At 38.6% G+C, this 17,342-nt stretch overlaps 1 protein-coding gene across 2 annotated transcripts in view; it reads left to right on the top strand.

Annotated features, from left to right (window-relative positions):
- The window catches only part of MORC4 (MORC family CW-type zinc finger 4), a 49,227-nt gene extending 33,369 nt beyond the window's left edge, over positions 1-15,858 (top strand). Inside the window, exons 10-16 of one of the 2 annotated variants that reach the window (XM_004685679.2) lie at positions 2,704-2,832; positions 4,520-4,588; positions 4,966-5,017; positions 6,387-6,562; positions 14,010-14,703; positions 15,005-15,250; positions 15,595-15,858. In XM_004685679.2, coding sequence (XP_004685736.1) covers positions 2,704-2,832; positions 4,520-4,588; positions 4,966-5,017; positions 6,387-6,562; positions 14,010-14,703; positions 15,005-15,250; positions 15,595-15,675 — 1,447 coding nt within the window. In that variant the 3' untranslated portion in view covers positions 15,676-15,858. Of the gene's footprint in view, positions 1-2,703; positions 2,833-4,519; positions 4,589-4,965; positions 5,018-6,386; positions 6,563-14,009; positions 14,704-15,004; positions 15,289-15,594 lie in introns of both variants that reach the window. The other variant, XM_004685678.2, reaches the window with a different exon arrangement.
- The last annotated feature ends 1,484 nt before the right edge of the window (positions 15,859-17,342 follow it).

The raw sequence follows: 17,342 nt of genomic DNA, 5'->3' as shown, positions 1-17,342 counted from the left end.
GAAAACATTTCCTTTCAGATCAGGAACAAGGCAAGGATGTCCACTATCACTGCTGTTCTTCCACATAATACTGGAAGTCCTAGCCAGAGGAATAAGACAGGAAAAAGACATTCAAGGAATCCAAATAGGGAAAGAAGTAAAACTATCTTTATATGAAGATGATATGATAATATACATGGGAAACCCTAAAACTCCATAGAAAATTAATCTCAAAACAATTAACCAGTTTAGCAAGGTTGCAGGATATAAAATCAACGCACAAAAGTCAGTAGCCTTCTTGCACACAAACAGCCAATCAGAAGAAGTAGAAATAAGAAAAAAAAATCATCCCCTTTACAATAGAAGCTTGCTTTTTTCAATGGAAACCATCAGACAAATTTATGATATCAGATCATGTTTGAAAGGCAACCTGAATGCTGAATGAATATCATAATCTTATTCTAGACTTCTTATGTTCAACCTCCATGATTTTCAGAGAAATGCAAATTAAGATGAGATGTCCCTTTTTGCCTGTAAAAGAAGAAATGATTAATGCAGTAAGCAGATGTTCATATATGCTGGAGTGTGTGTATGTGCATTAAACAACCTTAAGTAGTTGGGGTTGTAATTATGGTTATTTTTTGAATACTTATGTGGTAGGCACTGGTTTAGATTCTTTATATGTACTCACACTTATTATCACAATGCTAAGAGAGAGTTATTATTACTTCTTTAATTATATAGAGACTGATAGAGCAAGAGTTTAAGTAACTTGCTTGAGACGAGTAAAAATGTGGTAGAGTCAAAGGTTCAAATGTACACAGTCAAGCCCCCAAACCCTGTTTCTTCTAAAGGATCCAAAGAGGAGAATATGGTATATTACCTTAACTACCCTTTTATGGCAAGCACAAGCTAGACGCCGCCGCTGTCTGCCTGAATAGAAGGGTCTACTGTGGTCTGCATGTAACCTGAGTCAGGGAGTTGCTGTCTTTAAGTATACTTGTCCCCAAGAGACAAGTGCAATAAACATGTTAATGAAATATGTTAACATGTTCCTGAGAGAGCTTTTTCTGTGAATGCACATAGGAAAATAAAAATAATGTGGCATTTCCTCTCCTCCCACTACTACCGTAACTGCTTTTTGCTGACTCTGCCTCTAAATAATAGTGTCTGTGTGGACATACATAGACACCAGAGGTCAGGCCTGAGCTTAGCATTTAGAGGTTGCAAGGCTGGAGCGACCTAGAGGTAGGCCATAGAAAACTATGTATTCTTAAAAATGGTCCAAATTCACCCACAGGGATTACAACTGAGGTGGAAAAAGGCACAAAATGATGAAAAATAAACTACTATATTATAAAAAAAAAATTGGTCCAAATTCTGTTCAAAAATAGTTTAAGGGGGGGGGGAGGAATATTGTATTTGCATGCTAAAATTCCAAGTGCCTACTATGTTTTTATTTATATCTTTATGTGTTTTTCCAGTTTTTCAATGATTTTTATATTACTTTTAAATTAGGGGGGGAAGCACTACTTATAAAGATAACAAAATACTGAGCAAAGATATAAAAGAATGCTACTACTCCATTGAAATGTGTATACACACTACCTTTGGCTAATTTATTGGGTTTTAAACTGGCCCTAGTCCTTCCTTCTCTGTCTTTTCTCTAACTTTTCCCCTGCTAGTCTGTGCCTCACACCTTAAATGCTGCCTGCTACTATATATGGGCCACGTCCTTCACAGAAGCAAATTTGCTCTTAAGGTGCCGGTGACTGTTAAACGTGCTGAGACGGATGGGAGTGGGTGTGTGTTGTAAGAGTAGACATCTAGAAGAGCTTTCTCTTAGGAATTTAACCCAACTGTTGGTCTGGAGCCAGCATTTCATTATGAAAATTCATCAAATTTATATTACTTTTAAAGATTAATTTGGAAACAGAAACCTAATAACATTTTGATTGAAATGTAAACAAAGACCCTTTTTGAAAGGAAAAAAGAGGACTAGGGCATCTACAGGGAAATGAGGGAGCTGTTTTGGTGATGATGCTTCACTGATTCCTACAAGTGCATTTTCTAAAGTTTTATTTATTTATGCATATAGAACTGGGCAAGCCAGCGGTGCAGGGGCCACGAGAGGATCCACCAGAGACAGGGGGGTGAGCAAAACAGGTTGACTGACAAAGTACACTGCTAAGAGGAGCAGCGGGCGGGTCCGGAGAGGTCTGCCGCGCCATGTGGTCACCTCCGGGGCAGGCGGGGATTGAACTCACACTGAAGCGGCTTTAGCTTCTTAGTGCTGTGCTTTAGTCTGCTGTGCCACCATGGAGGGCTGCCACAAATGCATTTTAAACCTGTCATGGGATTGGATGGTTTTACAAATGATTCTATGGGTTTTACTTCCTGGTAATCATGTAGTAATAAATATATTTTTCCTAGGTACTACATTTTAGAGTTCAAATGAACAAGAGATTCCAAGATAAATATATGACTATAACAAGTGGTGGTCCACTATGTTGATACTTGTAACTACTCTTTATACCCATAACAGGTAGTGTCCTATAATTATTTCATTTGTACAGTTCGGGGTGTATACATTTTCAACGATAGACTACAACAACTCTAACACATTTTTATACTAAAAATTTTGTTCCTTCACTTTCATGGTGTACCTTTCTAATGTATAAAACTAGGGTATAAATTGTCACACTTCTGTTTTCCTTCTTTTAGGAAGATTCCTGACCAGACATGGGTACAGTGTGATGAGTGTCTTAAATGGAGGAAACTTCCTGGCAAGGTGGATCCATCTACATTACCGGCAAGATGGTTTTGTTACTATAATTCCCATCCAAAGTACAGGTATGCTCAGAGTACAAGACTGTGCCTGGGATAGCAACTGATTTGTTTTTATATTCTACAACACTGCTCACTTCTACACACTTGGCAATCAAGCCCCTTTTCTAACTATTCAGCCTTATTTTTCCATTGTACCTTAATACAAGCTCTGTGCTTTAGCCGGGCCCTATGACTTGGCTGTACCCACCAATACCACACTCATTCCCTCCTTCATATCTCTGATAGCATCAGCAAGAGGCATCAGTGACTTTGTACATTTCAGCTGCCTAGACAAGTCATCTCCACCCCAGAAGCCTGTATTTGTGATTCTTTTCCTCTTGACAATATATGCAGTGATTATACTCTGGCATTCCGTGGTGTTTAATATTTAACGTCTGTTCACTTTACTGTTCGTATTTTTCAGATGTTTTTCATATGTGTATTACTTTGGCTCTTCAAGAGGTTGTAAAAGTCTTTGAGAACAGGGGCTTTATGTTTTAGGTTGAGTTGATGATTTTCGTCATTTGCTTCCTATACCAGAAGCTATTGTAGTGTCTGTTACACACTCAATGCTTTTTCTTTACAAGTTTGTCTCCCTAACATGTCCTGGGTTCCTTGCAGCATCCGGCTAGTGCCTGCCACATGCATAAGCATTCGTGTCAGTTCAACGAGTACTTTCTTATTTTGCTCAATAGCCACATAGGTTTATGATAATATATCGATCTGCTCATGTATCAGTGACTTGTAATTCTTTTTCTGCAGGATATATGCTGATAAAAAGATGCCGAAGCAAAATATGCTTTTTAGGGAAAGTGTTTAAATGGAGGAAATTAAATGAAACTTTGGTCTGTAATGGGAGCATTCTCCAATAGTCTCCACACGTACCTCAGCACTTCTCTATGGAGAGTAACTAGTCTTGTATTATTAGAACAGAATATGGGGCTGTGTACTCAGAATTCTCAATTTTGAACCCTGTCTCCTGTCCATTTGCAGTTAGTCTCAGAGACTTAGCCTTCCTTCATAAAATGGGTGTAACAGCATTTCCAATTATTAATTTTTTTGTTTCAAGAATTACTTTTGACCATTGAATATATTTTCTAGTACTCCTTTAGGTTTTTAAATACTAAAATTCTCTTCCTCACACTTCATTTATAGATTCCTCCTTCTTTTCCCTCCTTGTTAGTTTCTCTTCTGTCCTTTTTATGGCATAAACTCCGTGTCCCTTATTTCTAGTCTCCAGAATAGCCACTGATCTTCCTCGGGCATCTTCACCTAATTTAGGGACTCTCATGCTTCTAGACTATACCTTGAGAATTATATTCTTAGATGAGAGGCAAAAGAATGAGGTTCTAATCTCAGCAATATTCTCTCTATATACAACCTCAAGCCAATCTCTCTTGTGCTGGAACGTCAGTTTAAAAGGAGAGGTTGTGTTTCATGGAATTCACCATAATTTGAATTTTGTAACCGTAAAGTATTTTGAATCTCCTGGCAAAAGGGTGATACATGCACCAAAAATAATTACATGATGGTATGCCTTGCAACAAGAATTGCTACATGTTAAACCACACAGGTTTTGTAATATGGGTGGAATCTGAACTCTGTTAGTGTTGTTAACCTCTGACCTGCTTATCATAGTTGTAAGAAAAGTGAAGGGTAAAAGTGAAGGGTATTTTTGTTTCCAAAAGATGATTTCTTCTTTACATTGCAGGAGATGCTCTGTCCCAGAGGAACAAGAACTCGTTGATGAAGACCTGTACTTAAGCAGACCAAAGAAACAGTTGAGTATTCCTGAGGTGAAGCAGGGGAGCCTGGCCCTTCCCAATAGGACAGGGCAGTGTTGAGGATAGAGACAATTTTTTTAATGGTTTCCTGACTCACCTTTCTGTTTTCTCAATATTGCCTTCCTTCCAATCATCTCCTGAGGATCTCAATTAGTGATTCCTCTTAGTTCCTCTCCTTCCCAGGTCCTCTCTTTTGATGGAGTATTTTGAATCTCTTTTCAACAGCAGAGCTCAGGAAGGCACCCTTAGTTACTCAATGAATCTTATACCATTTCTAAGCTGGAAGGAATAGTTTAACCTAAACCTAGATGGTAATCTATTTCAGGCTGAGAAATTTCATGAATAAACTAAATAGCACTTTGTCTTCTTCTAGAGATCAAATTGTCGAGAAAAAGAAGGTGCCAACAGAAAATGAGAGCCACCAGGTAAGAGCCAGTCTGCTCTCTTCTTTTCCTCACGCAAAATTTTCCCCAACAGAGGACATAGGTTGAAGGAAGCAGCAATCTTGAAAGCTGCGTAGCAATAATGAGCCATTTCTTTTGGTGTCTTTTTTTTTCCCCATTGGACCATTCAATTTTGCTTGGATCTGCTGTTACTGATGTTTAGATCACCAAAAATAGAAGAATCAAATCGTTTTTATTTCCCAGATTTGGATTTAGTACTAATTCTGGTTGGTGCGAATGTCATTTTCAGTCTTAACGGAACATTCGGGGTTGTGTTCCGTCCTCATACGGGCTGTCCTGTTGAGTATGTGGTTTTCCTCAGTCTCCTTTTTCCAGGATTTGGAGGTGATTCCTTCCTCCTTGCTCTTGGGCGAAGGGGTGGTTCTTTGCGCCCCTCCCCTATCCCTGCTTTCAGGCTGGCTGGCTTTATAAAGACTCTGCTGTTTTGAATTTTCAGGAGCACTGTCTCTCGGACATGGTTGCCCAGCTCCGGACGCTGAAGGGTGCAATAAGGTTGGCCGTCCTTTCAGGGACACTCCTTTCCTGACAGCCACCATAGCACCCATGTATCTTCCCCACCCAACCCTGCCTTTCTGCATGATTTTCCTTTTGACCCTTTTTCCCAGAGATATCTGCTAGTCGCATGTTAGATTCACCTTCCACCCACTCAATCAGGGTAGGTCAGACTGGTGAGGATAGAGGCAATTTCATATCAATTCATCTGACATCCTACCAAGACCCCAGTATATGAATGAACAGGTTTCATATCCTAATATATTGGCTTATGAGTCTGATGTAGACATTGGGAGATTTCCTGGGACTGCCCTGTCCTCATTCAGTTTACCTCCCCCTTTATATTCTTACACCTTCATCACTCTTCATAAGCTGGCTCCCCACGAGATCCCAGACGCATGTCTCTGTGTGTGTGCACTATGAACATACGTTAGTCTCTCGCATGCATTTCTCCAAAATAAGGACCGACACTTGCTGCAATGCTCATTCCCTCCACCCCTCCCCTCATCCAGATCTCAGAGGCGTGTAAACCCAGCCTTCAGTGGGTCACCAGGGAGAGTTAGATGTCGATAGGGGCCTGGGTTAATGTGGGTGGGATGATAGTAGGAGCCAATAAGTGAATTGGGGAGGTCTCTTGGTATCCAACTGATAAGGTTATAACTGAGTGTGCCTGGGTTCAGTGTTCTAGTGTACATTTCTGCGCGCTGTTTGTTTTGTGTAGGAAACAGTTTCTTTTTATTTGGCCAAGTATTCTTTCCTAGCATCAGAAGGATTTGACTCATCCTTTGGTATTTAGTTTATAATTGAGATTTTTATGAATCATTTCTTTCTTTGCTAGGTATTCACTGATCCATTGAAGATCCCTACTAGTCAAGAGATGGATGAATTGAATAACAAGACAATTGGATATGAGGGAATTGATAGCCCCAACCTGCTTCTCTCAGTTCCAGAAGAAAGCAGGACACTTTCTCTTCAGCTTAAGCCTCTGGATACCAGTGTTTTTCAGATTTCCAGGTGAGTAGAATGCATAGTCTGTCTTCAATAATAAGCCTCAGGTTTGTTTTCCTCAAAAGTAAGCTGGTATGATTATCACGTTTATGTTTTTCTTAAGGCCTAGCAGGGAATTCTGAAGTATAAACAGCATTTTAGGTTGATAGAATCAACCTAATTGTGCCCCAATTTTTCAACATTACATTGCTTTGTCAAGTGTGCATGTGTGTGTATGTTCATTTGACTACATATATGTATGTATAACCTTTTGAAGTGATCACCTAGCAATGCTCTGTATGTACTATGTGTTCACATTATGTTGGCTAGTACAGAAATTATATATGGACATGAAAACTTGGAAGAACATAGTGTGCAATGCAGATGCAAGGCACCTTTAAACAGATAAGCATTGTTTCTTTCCTTAAGTTTTTAGGAGTATTGCAGTTCTCTGGGGATCCATAGGCCTAGCACATGTTGGCCACATAAAAAAAAATAATTATAATTTGGTACCGTTGTGTAAGCCCTTGAGTTCATTGTTTTCCTGAGTAAAATATTAATCTAAGTTTTATCTGGAGCTTTACTTGTTCACCTTCTAGCATCTCATCAGTATTATTATATTAGTTTCTATAACTGAAAGAAGCAAAACATATCTTATTCTTAAATGTTAGGAGTATTTGAAGCCAGCGGAAGATATGACTGCCCCTATCCTGCCATGACACTGGAACTGAGGACTCTCAATTATTTTTTTTCTCCTCTCCGCTATGTTTCTTACTTCTGATAGGATCAAACTGTAGTGCAGATTCAGAGTTGCTCTCTAATATTAGACACTTCTACAGCCATCAACAATGTGAGAGTAGGTCATGAATACAGTTGTTTGGAAATTTTTCATTGACCCATTTACTTTGGATGTCTTTGCAATGTATTATAGGATAGAAGCACTGCAATATGCAACAGAGTGAAGTGGTTCCTGGTTCCTCCCCCCGTCCCCTCACTCTTAATTCTTCTTTTCCCTGTTTCTTCTTAGCTGACTCTGGGCAACTATTTCTACAAGTGTCCAAGTGCCCTGTTTGGTGATTCTTCCGCAATTAAGCCCTGTAGATATTGGAAGAATCCTGTGAAACGCTGAACATGAACAAAGGCTCAAGTGGAATTAAACCATTATGAGCAAAACTAATAAAACTCCAAAGAAATTCAATAAGAATCTGTAGGAAAGAATCTAGTGGCTTGGAAGATAGTAGATACTCAGTAACTAATATTTGAGCCTGCGTCATCTTGAAGGAGCAATTTCTAAGATTGAACTATATGGTCAGGGGTTAAAAAATATGGTCCAGTCTGAGTCTCAGGAGCTTGATCCCAATTCTGTTTAGCTTAGTTTTCCAACTCCCATTATAGGTTGGGAGAAATCTACAGTAAGTGCTTTGTCTTTTTGAAGCTCATGTGTCAGAAATGTCATGAGTGATATTTCCAGAGAGCTCTTGAAGGCTCTTTGCTCTGCTGTGACTTTGCCTTTTACTTCAGTTTTTCTTTTGTTACTTTGTGGTGGCTTTTGGTAATCTAAAAGACATTACAAATGTTAATTTATATGTGTGTGTATTTTTATAAGTGCAGAATGACAGTACATCCATTGGGTGGCATACTTCATCAGTCTTTATGGGCTTTTTGTATGAGTCTTTATAGAACTGCTACATTCACATTTTTGTGATAGAGGACAAATACTTTGTTCATTTGTAATGATAATTTGAGAATAATATTCTTTCAAGAGAAAGATGCATGATAATTGATGCAGTTAATGTTCTGTGTGTTATGTAAGGTCCAAAAATTATGATTTTGTCATTTCAAAATCATACATGTATGGGGGATTCAGATTGTTTGGAGAGGGTATGCCTTTTTACAAGGGGAAAAGAATATGCTTGTGTGTACAGCATTTTCTAGTAAAACAATGTTAATGGAATAATAGGTTCAGCAAGAATTACAAAGATCTCCTGTATTATCAAAATCTGAAACTGATCAGGATTCTTTGGTCATTTAGTACAGTTCATTAACTATAGATAAAAGAAAACTTACACTTAATTTAAAAACAGCACTTTTTAAAAGTTCCAGTGAAATAGGTTATATAACCTCGCAAGGGCTCCAGACATGTCACTGGAAACAGCTTTGGAAGTCTGACAAATCTAACAAGAGGAGAGAAATAGGCTCAGCTATTGTGTAAATAGGTACAACCTTTTATGGGAATATAGTTTATTTCTGTTAAAGGAAATAATCTATTTCCATACATTCATTCTCTAGACATTCAAGTGCTTCCTATAATGAAAGGCACTTTTCTGGGGCAGTGATGGAATCAAAGATGAAAGAGTTTAGGTTGTCAAAATTTTATATTTAAGTATATCCAGTACATGCTAAGATTCATATGAATGGTTACAAGCAAAAATCTCAAGTAGCTATAAGTATATGGACAAAGGTAAGAATTAGTGACACTGATTTATTTAGATATTTAGGGAGCCTTTGATTAAGCTAACTAGTTCATGCTTTAAATGAAGAAAATCCAAATTACACTTTAATGGTAAAAGGAGAGACACCCTTATGTGTTTTAAGAGATATCTGAAAACTACAAACATGATGTAGAAACAGAAGGAAAGTCATGGAAATGAATAAAATTGATTCAGGTACCAAGATTAATACTTACCTTTGGACAGACTTTCAAAATTGAGACATATGAGGATCCTGATAGACTCTTTCAAATCACTTAACTTGGAGAATTTTTTTTTAAAAGATTTATTTATTGTGCATACAGAACTGGGATGCAGGTCAGAGGCTCAGGGGCGGCGAGAGGCTACACCAGAGACAGAGTGGGGAGCAGAACAGGCAGATCGACGAAGTACACTGCTGAGGGGAGCAGCGGGCGGGTCAGGGGAGGTCTGCCATGCCATGTGGTCACCTCCGGGGCAGGCAGGAATCGAACTCATGCGGAAGCGGCTTAGATTCTCAGTGCTGTGCTTTAACCTGCTGCGCCACCAGGGAGGGCCACTGGGAGAATTTTTTTAAAAAATCATTTTTAGTTCTTAGAAGTTGTCTTAAGAGCATATAGCAAATGGGGGGGCATTCATTCAAAATAACCTATTAGATTTCAGGAAGAACAGCAAGAATAGATGGCATTTAACCTACTTCCACCCTGCTCAAAGCAGTGTTTTATGAAAACCACACAAGGAGCTATAGCCTAGGTGGGTGTAATAAAGAAGTCGGGGGCTCCCTTGTTTCTTAGGTCCCAGTCTAGAGTTATGGTTTCACCTGAGAGGGACAGACCTCTAACAAAAAAATGTTACATTCTTGGAGAGCGGGACCACTATCCCTGCACCACGGCACAGAAGGTCTGCTTAGGGAGAGAGGCAGGCTGTAAAGATGAAGAACTTTTAGCTGAGGGAACTGACTTTATGTGAAACAGATGCTAGAGAATTCCATTCCTAAGGGCATTGTCAAAATAATGGAAATCTTGGAGAACAATTAAGAGGGCACTCAGAGCTCCATGATAAAAGTTGCAGTAAGCAAAATGGCTGACAAATCAGAAGTTTAGTAACAGAGAGAGAGAAGCAAAAAGCAGAGAACAGTTTTCCTGGCACCATTGTCTACTCTGGGGGTAAGGAGACTGCACTTCAGGATCAATCAGGTCAGGATGTGAAAGCATCAGAAGCTGCAAAACTGCAGAAGAAATACATCTCATGAAATCAGTTCAGCCAGACTAGTAAATAAACACCTAAGCAAACAATAGCAACATTAATTACTCGGGGAGGAGGATCAGAGTTGCTGTACTCTGTTACCTAAAATATATAATTGTCAACAAGAAATTTTATGACACATGCAAAGAAATAGGAAAATGTGTTCTGTACATAGAAAACTAAAAAGAAGCATGAAATAGAAACTGTTTTTGAAGAGATCTAGGTATTTATAATGGCTGCTTCAAAGTAGCCTGTATAAATACACTCAAGCTGAAGGAGGCCCTGTCTCATATAAAGGATAGTAATAAAAACAGGGAAATTATTTTTCATAAAGAAATGATGAATATTATGGAGGTGAAAAGTACAGTTTTCACTAAAATTCACATGAAATTTTCAACTAAAAGGAGTCAAATGTACTTTAGAGTTGATAGAAATAAGTGTCATCAAATGTGTAGATCAGTTATAGATTATAGTACCAGAAAAAGGCATGAAAAAGAGGAACAGAGCCTTAGAGAAATGTGGGACATAATCAAGTGCACTAATATGCAAAATAGGAGTGTAGAAGGGAGAGAGAGAAAAAGGAGTAGAAAAAATATTCAAAGAAATAATAACTGAAAACCTCTACACTTGGTGAAAAACATTAATATTTATATCCATTGAATTCAAAACAGTAGAGTCAGTGAAAACACTGAAAGCCAAAGGCAAAAACAAAATTTCAAAGGCAAAAATAGAATTTCTTCATTGTGATACACCTTTGTTCCTATGCACTTCATCGTGTACAAAAAGAACCTCAGTAAGATCAACAGCTGACTTCTCGTCAAAAACAATGGAGACTTGGAGGCTGTGAAGTAGTATAAGATATTGGAAGTACTAGAAAAAAGACAACCAAGAATCTTACATTGAGTAAACTGCTTTAGAAAATTAAGGTAAAATAAATAGATTTCAAGATAAACAAAAGCTGATAGAATTTTTTTTCTAGCAAGTCTGCCTTATAAGAAATACTAAGATAGTTCTTTAGACTGAAAGCAGGTGATACCAGGCAGTTATTTGAATTCACATGAAAAATTAGTACTGGCAATAATAACTATAATTAATTATAAAATACAATATAATGGCGTGTTCTTTCTATTCTTAACCAGCTTAAAGACTAATTGCATAATACAATATATATTTGTATGTTATTTCAAAAGTGTATATGATTTTACCATTTCATATATGGATGTAAAGTGCTTGACAAGAACACCACAAGAGAGGTGAGTAGGAACAAAACTTTATTGGCATAAGGGAGTGACAACAGATGGTAATACGGATCTTCTATAAGAAATGAGGAAAACTAAAAATGGGGGGGAAGACTTTTAGCAAGCTCTATAAATATTATAAGTATGTACTTGCTCTACTTCTCTCAGTGTCCTCAAAGGATATGACATATAAAGTAATAATTATAATGATGTACTTTAGAATTGTAAATGTTAAACTAGAAAATACCCATGCAACATGAAAGGAGGAAGAGTGGAGGAACAAAGAAGGCATAACACATATGGAAAACAAAAGGCTAAATAGCAGAGGTAAATTCTGTCATATCAATATTGACATTAAATATGACTACATAAAAAATAAGACTTCATAAAATGACCCAATCAAAAAAGATTTTCAGAATGGATTTTTTAAAAAAATATTGAAATATACTGGAGCCTATTCTACTTTAGATTAAAAGATATAAATAGCTTGAAAATAAAAGAATTTAAAAAGATACACCATAGCAACTTCAACACCTTAAGAAAGCTGGGGTAGTTATACCAATATCAGATGAAACAGATTTTTAAACAGAATTTTTGTTGCATATAAAGAGGGACGTTTTCTGATAATTAAGTCCCATCAGAAAGATAATAGTTAAATCCATACTTGAACGTACAACAGAACTCCCAAATTTTGTGAAGAAGAAACAGAATTGAAGGGAGAAATGAGACAGCAGTAACACTTGGAGATTTCACACTACCCCAGTTTCAGTAATGGGTCAACAAGGAAATAGAAGATCAACAAGGAAATAAGAACGTTGAAAACTAATATAAACCTACAGGGCTGTACTCAGTAACTAACATTTGCCCTGCATCATCTTGAAGTAGGAATTTCTAAGACTAAACTATATGGCAAGGGGTCAACAAATATGGCAGATACATACAGGGCATTCCACTCCCAGACAACATAATACATAGACTTCTCAAGAGCACAATGAGTATTTTTCAGAATAGGTCCTATGTTAGGACATAAAACAAGAATTGGTAACCTACAAAATGTGTTCTCTAACCACAGTGAAGTTAAGTTAGAATTCAACATTAGAAAAAAATTTGGGAATTTACCAGTATGTGTAAATTAAATAACACACTACAAAATAGCAAATGAGCAAAAGAATAAATCACAAAGGAAATTAGAAAATATCTTGAAAAGAAAATGAAAAATATATATCAAACCTTATGGATGAAATGAAAGCAATACTCCCAGGAAAAATTGTTTTTGTAAATGCTTATCTTAAGACTGAAGAAAGATCTCAAATCACCTAAACCTCCACCTTAACAAACTACAAAGACAAATATGTGTAAGGTAAACTCAAGCCATTCAGAAAATAATAATAATAAAATGCTTAAAATATGAATGAATATAAAATATGAATGGATGTGAAATGGAGGACAGTAAAATTAGAGAAAAATCAGTGAAGCCACACTAATTTTGAAGAAATACAGGGCATTATCAGAAGCTGAGGTCTGAGATACCTAATTACATATGCATTTCATTCTCTGAAAATACATACTTTTCAGAGAAATCTGGGCAGCCTTGAGGTACTATGAGGCGGCGCATAACATGCCTGACTGACCTTGAAACTTTTACTTGAAATTGCTTAGTTTTCTGGAGCAAAGGCAAAATAATTCTAAGGATAAAACTAGGGGTGCTATCCTGCTCCTGAATAAAATTGCCTTTTTTATTGAATTTTGCTGGTGCCAGTTGTTTTGTAGTTCTTTCCATTTTTAGTGCAGGTTTTAGCCAGAAATGGAAGGTGATTTCAGGTCACAATCCTGGCTTTCCTGAAGAACTGAGGGAGTGCCTGTTTGCCCCTGACAGAAGGGAGCTGTTTTGTCATAAGGGGGAAGTGACTTGAATTGGCCAGCTCAGTTTCTTTGTTTCTGACGAGGGCCTTGTGTTTTTATTAACTTTCACAAGTGAATAATGGGCAATCGCCACAATCCGGTTGGCTGGCAAAAGGAATTGTATAATGTTCTGTTATTTAAAAAAATGTGTGTAAGTCTTTGATACTTGGAAGGCTTTGTGACACTTTAAAATTAACGAGCTGGTTCGTTCTCCTTCACACACTCCACTAGACTTTTTGTGACCTTTTTTTCCATTCTTGTGTTAGGATATTTTACATGTGTGTTTGTTTTTCTTCCTTTACTTGCATTTTAGACACTTCTCATTCAATCCTATTTTCAGAATTCTCACCAAGGTCAACCTGGTCTTATTATATCCAAAGGCTGGTGCTACATACCTTTTTATTTCATCTCTCCCTTAAAACCAACTGTTACCTTAGCAAACTGCATGAGTGAAGGAGCTGGGGATTAAGGGTAAAATGGTCTTACTAACCTAAAACGATTTGTGGAGACCAGGTAGGATCATTTTTAATACAGGAAAATCGAAGAGAGGCTCCATAGAATAAGAACATATTTAGTCTGTAATGGGATGGCTTACAATTTAATTGTGTCTTCTTCTTGCAGTAAGTACAAATGGATCCTAGGTGAGGAACCTGTGGAAAAACGAAGACGACTCCAGAATGAGATGACAACATCTCCTCTAGATTACTCCATGCCTAACTCTTACAGGAGGGTAGAAGCTTCTGTTGCCAATACAGATGGGGAGAACAGCCAAGATAAAACTAGCTCTGAGAGAAGCACACCACCGTACCTCTCCCCAGAATACCCAGAAGCAAACAAGAATACCAGTCAGAGTAGGGAAGTTTCAGTTCTATATTCAGGGGCCCAAGACCAACACCAGGAGTCCTTATTTCCTGAAGAAGTAGAAGATCAGATGCCAAGGTTGGTAGCAGAAGAATCAAATAGAGGCAGCACAACCATAAACAAGGAGGAGGTAAACAAGGGACCTTTTGTAGCTGTTGTCGGTGTGGCAAAAGGTATGCAAGATTCAGGAGCTCCCATTCAGCTGATCCCTTTTAACAGAGAGGAGCTTGCTGAGAGAAGGAAAGCAGTTGAATCCTGGAACCCAGTGCCTTATTCTTCTGTGGCTTCTGCCACAACCCCTGCTGCAGCCACTGGAGAGAAAGAGAGAGGCTATGAGGAGAGCGGAGGTCGGAATACACCGAAGATGAAGAACCAAAGAGAGCTAGAAGAACTGAAGAGAACCACAGAAAAATTGGAACGTGTTTTGGCTGAAAGAAATTTGTTCCAGCAAAAGGTTAGGGCAACACCCTACCACTAGTAATAAGAGGTTGTTCTAACAAAGGCCCAGAGAGTTGGAGCTCTGATGACTTCACGTTCTGAGGCCCTTAAACTAGATACGTATTGAATCATTCTGCGGTAGGTGTCAAATAGAGTAAACCCTAATGGACTTCACTTCCATATTTGGGAATTGAAAAGGTCCATAAGTAGAGGACTACACCTAGAGAAGTCACAGGGTGCATGTACTTGGGCCAATTTCCATTCTTTAACTTGGAATAATAAGTGGGTTCACTAAATTTCTCTTTTTTGGTCTGCAGGTAGAAGAGCTGGAACAGGAGCGGAATCACTGGCATTCTGAATTCAAGAAAGTCCAGCATGAATTAGTGACCTACAGTACTCAAGAGACGGAAGGCTTGTACTGGAGCAAGAAGCACATGGGCTACCGCCAAGCCGAATTCCAAATTCTGAAAGCTGAGCTGGAGCGAACCAAAGAGGAAAAGCAAGAACTGAAAGAGAAACTGAAGGAGACAGAGATGCACCTGGAAGTGCTGCAGAAGGCTCAGGTCTCCTACCGGACCCCAGAGGGAGATGACCTAGAAAGGTTAATTACTAGGGTTTAGTTATCAGCTTGCGAGTGCTAAAGGGAAGCACCCCTTAGGACCCCCAGCTACTGGCCAGATAAGGGAGGAAGCCTTGATTAATTCACAGGCCACCATGGATTGAAGAATTGCTTCTTAGAGAGTTGTAGCCAGTCTCCCTGCACTTGGTGGTATTGTGCTTTCTTCTTTCTAGTTAATGGAAACATAATTGTTGAGAAATGTAGGCCAATTTTTAAGGAGCTTCATTTTGTTCTGTTGGCTAATGACTTCATGTCATCTCTTCTCCTGCCCCTCACTCCATCATACAGGGCTTTGGCAAAGCTTACGAGGCTGCGTATCCACGTCAGCTATCTCCTTACTTCTGTCCTCCCTCACTTGGAGCTTCGTGAGATCGGGTTTGACTCAGAACAAGTGGATGGGATCCTGTATACAGTGCTGGAGGCAAATCACATACTGGATTGAGCACCAGACTATATACTTTATATACCATACCCGTCCTTTCCCTTCCCTTACGCATCTTCTTTACCCTTCCCTTCCCCTCTCTTGTCTTCTCCTGCTCTTATCTTGTCCTCTCTTCTTTACTCTTCCCTGCTCTGCTCTCCTTTCCTCCCTCCTTCCCTCTGTTACTTCTTTCTCTCTCTTTCACCTTTATTCCTTACATGGAGAATCATTGGGTAAATCCTGGCTCTTAATCAGCCTGCATCTTACTCAGTTTTGGTGTGGAGAAAGAAGCTATTTAAATAGACTTTCAAGAGTTCAGGAACAGAAAAGGAGTAATCACCAAAATTAGGTGACCTGAAAGCTTTAATTTTCATGATTTAAATAATTGGCCAACATCATATCCTTTCTGACATGGTTTGTATTCACGTAGGCTACTGTCAGCAGACATTGGGTCCAATGTACCAGGTGTTTGGGGGGAAATTGAGACGTGTAACTCACGGTTTCAGTGTTCAAGGATCTAGTTGGAAACACGAGATACACGCCAAGTTAACTAACTTGTACATGCAAGTGGTATAAACATGATAGAGAAGGCCAGGGTCAAGTGGGGGGAGGAAGTTCAAGGAAGACATCACCTCAGAAATGGGACCTAAACTAAGGTTTGTTTAAGGAATGAGCATCACTCTGTCAACAGCGGTGGTTCTTTAGGTGGTAGGACTGTGGTTGGTATTTTTTCTTCTTCCTATCTTCCTGCCTTTTTCAATTTTTCTATAATAAACCTGTTATTACATTGGAAAAAAATAAATTGTTTTAAAAAAGAATGAGCGGGCTTGGCTTTAGAGATCAAATGAGAGATTGTGTGAAAATATGAGGTAATTTCATCTTTATGTTTCATTATATCTAGTATTACCTCCAGAATAGCATGAACAAAAGCACACAAAAAAGTGTTTTGTAGGAGTTACAAGTTAATGTAGAGGGACTAAAGTAAATTAAAACCCACCCACCCACCCTCCAAGGTATTTCCATTTGAAGAAGAACTTCTTAGGGAGATCTTCAGGGGCTCAAACTCAAATGAAAGAATACATATCCCCAAACTCGGGGGTTTCAGCTAGTGGGGGAGGGTTTTATGGCAAGGAGACATGTTTGCGATCCTCGGAATGCACCTGTCTGCTTGTCAGCCTTGTGCTGAGTGAGGGCTACATGTCACTGTATCAGAAATAATAAAACTTACAGTCCTGTAAAAGTTAGACATTTTATTTATTCATTGTTTTATTGTATTTATATAGCACATATGCTCTGGAGAGTTCAAAGTACTCTTCAAAAGACATTGAACAATGGACACATAGAAATATACCAACTGGAAAAGAGGAAGTAAAGGGAGGTGGGCTCAAGGCATCGCCAAAACAACTAGCTAGTCCCGTGGAATAGTTCGGCTACTCATAGTGTCTCCCCTGCAGAGTACCTTCAGAAGCCTCTCCCAAACTTATTTTACCTCCTTCAAGAGGATGTCCAGCCCCTATATTCGAGTGAGACGAAGGAACAGGGGGAAGCCAGAGCCAGATTCCCCCATTTGAATGAGTGCTCACCCGTACCCTCACCTCACTGCAACTCCAGCCCT

This window comes from Condylura cristata, unplaced genomic scaffold (genome assembly GCF_000260355.1).
Source record: "Condylura cristata isolate star-nosed mole 26May11 unplaced genomic scaffold, ConCri1.0 scaffold00019, whole genome shotgun sequence".
In the NCBI taxonomy this organism is placed as follows: Eukaryota; Metazoa; Chordata; class Mammalia; order Eulipotyphla; family Talpidae; genus Condylura; species Condylura cristata.
This window is presented reverse-complemented; position numbering and strand designations above follow the sequence as displayed.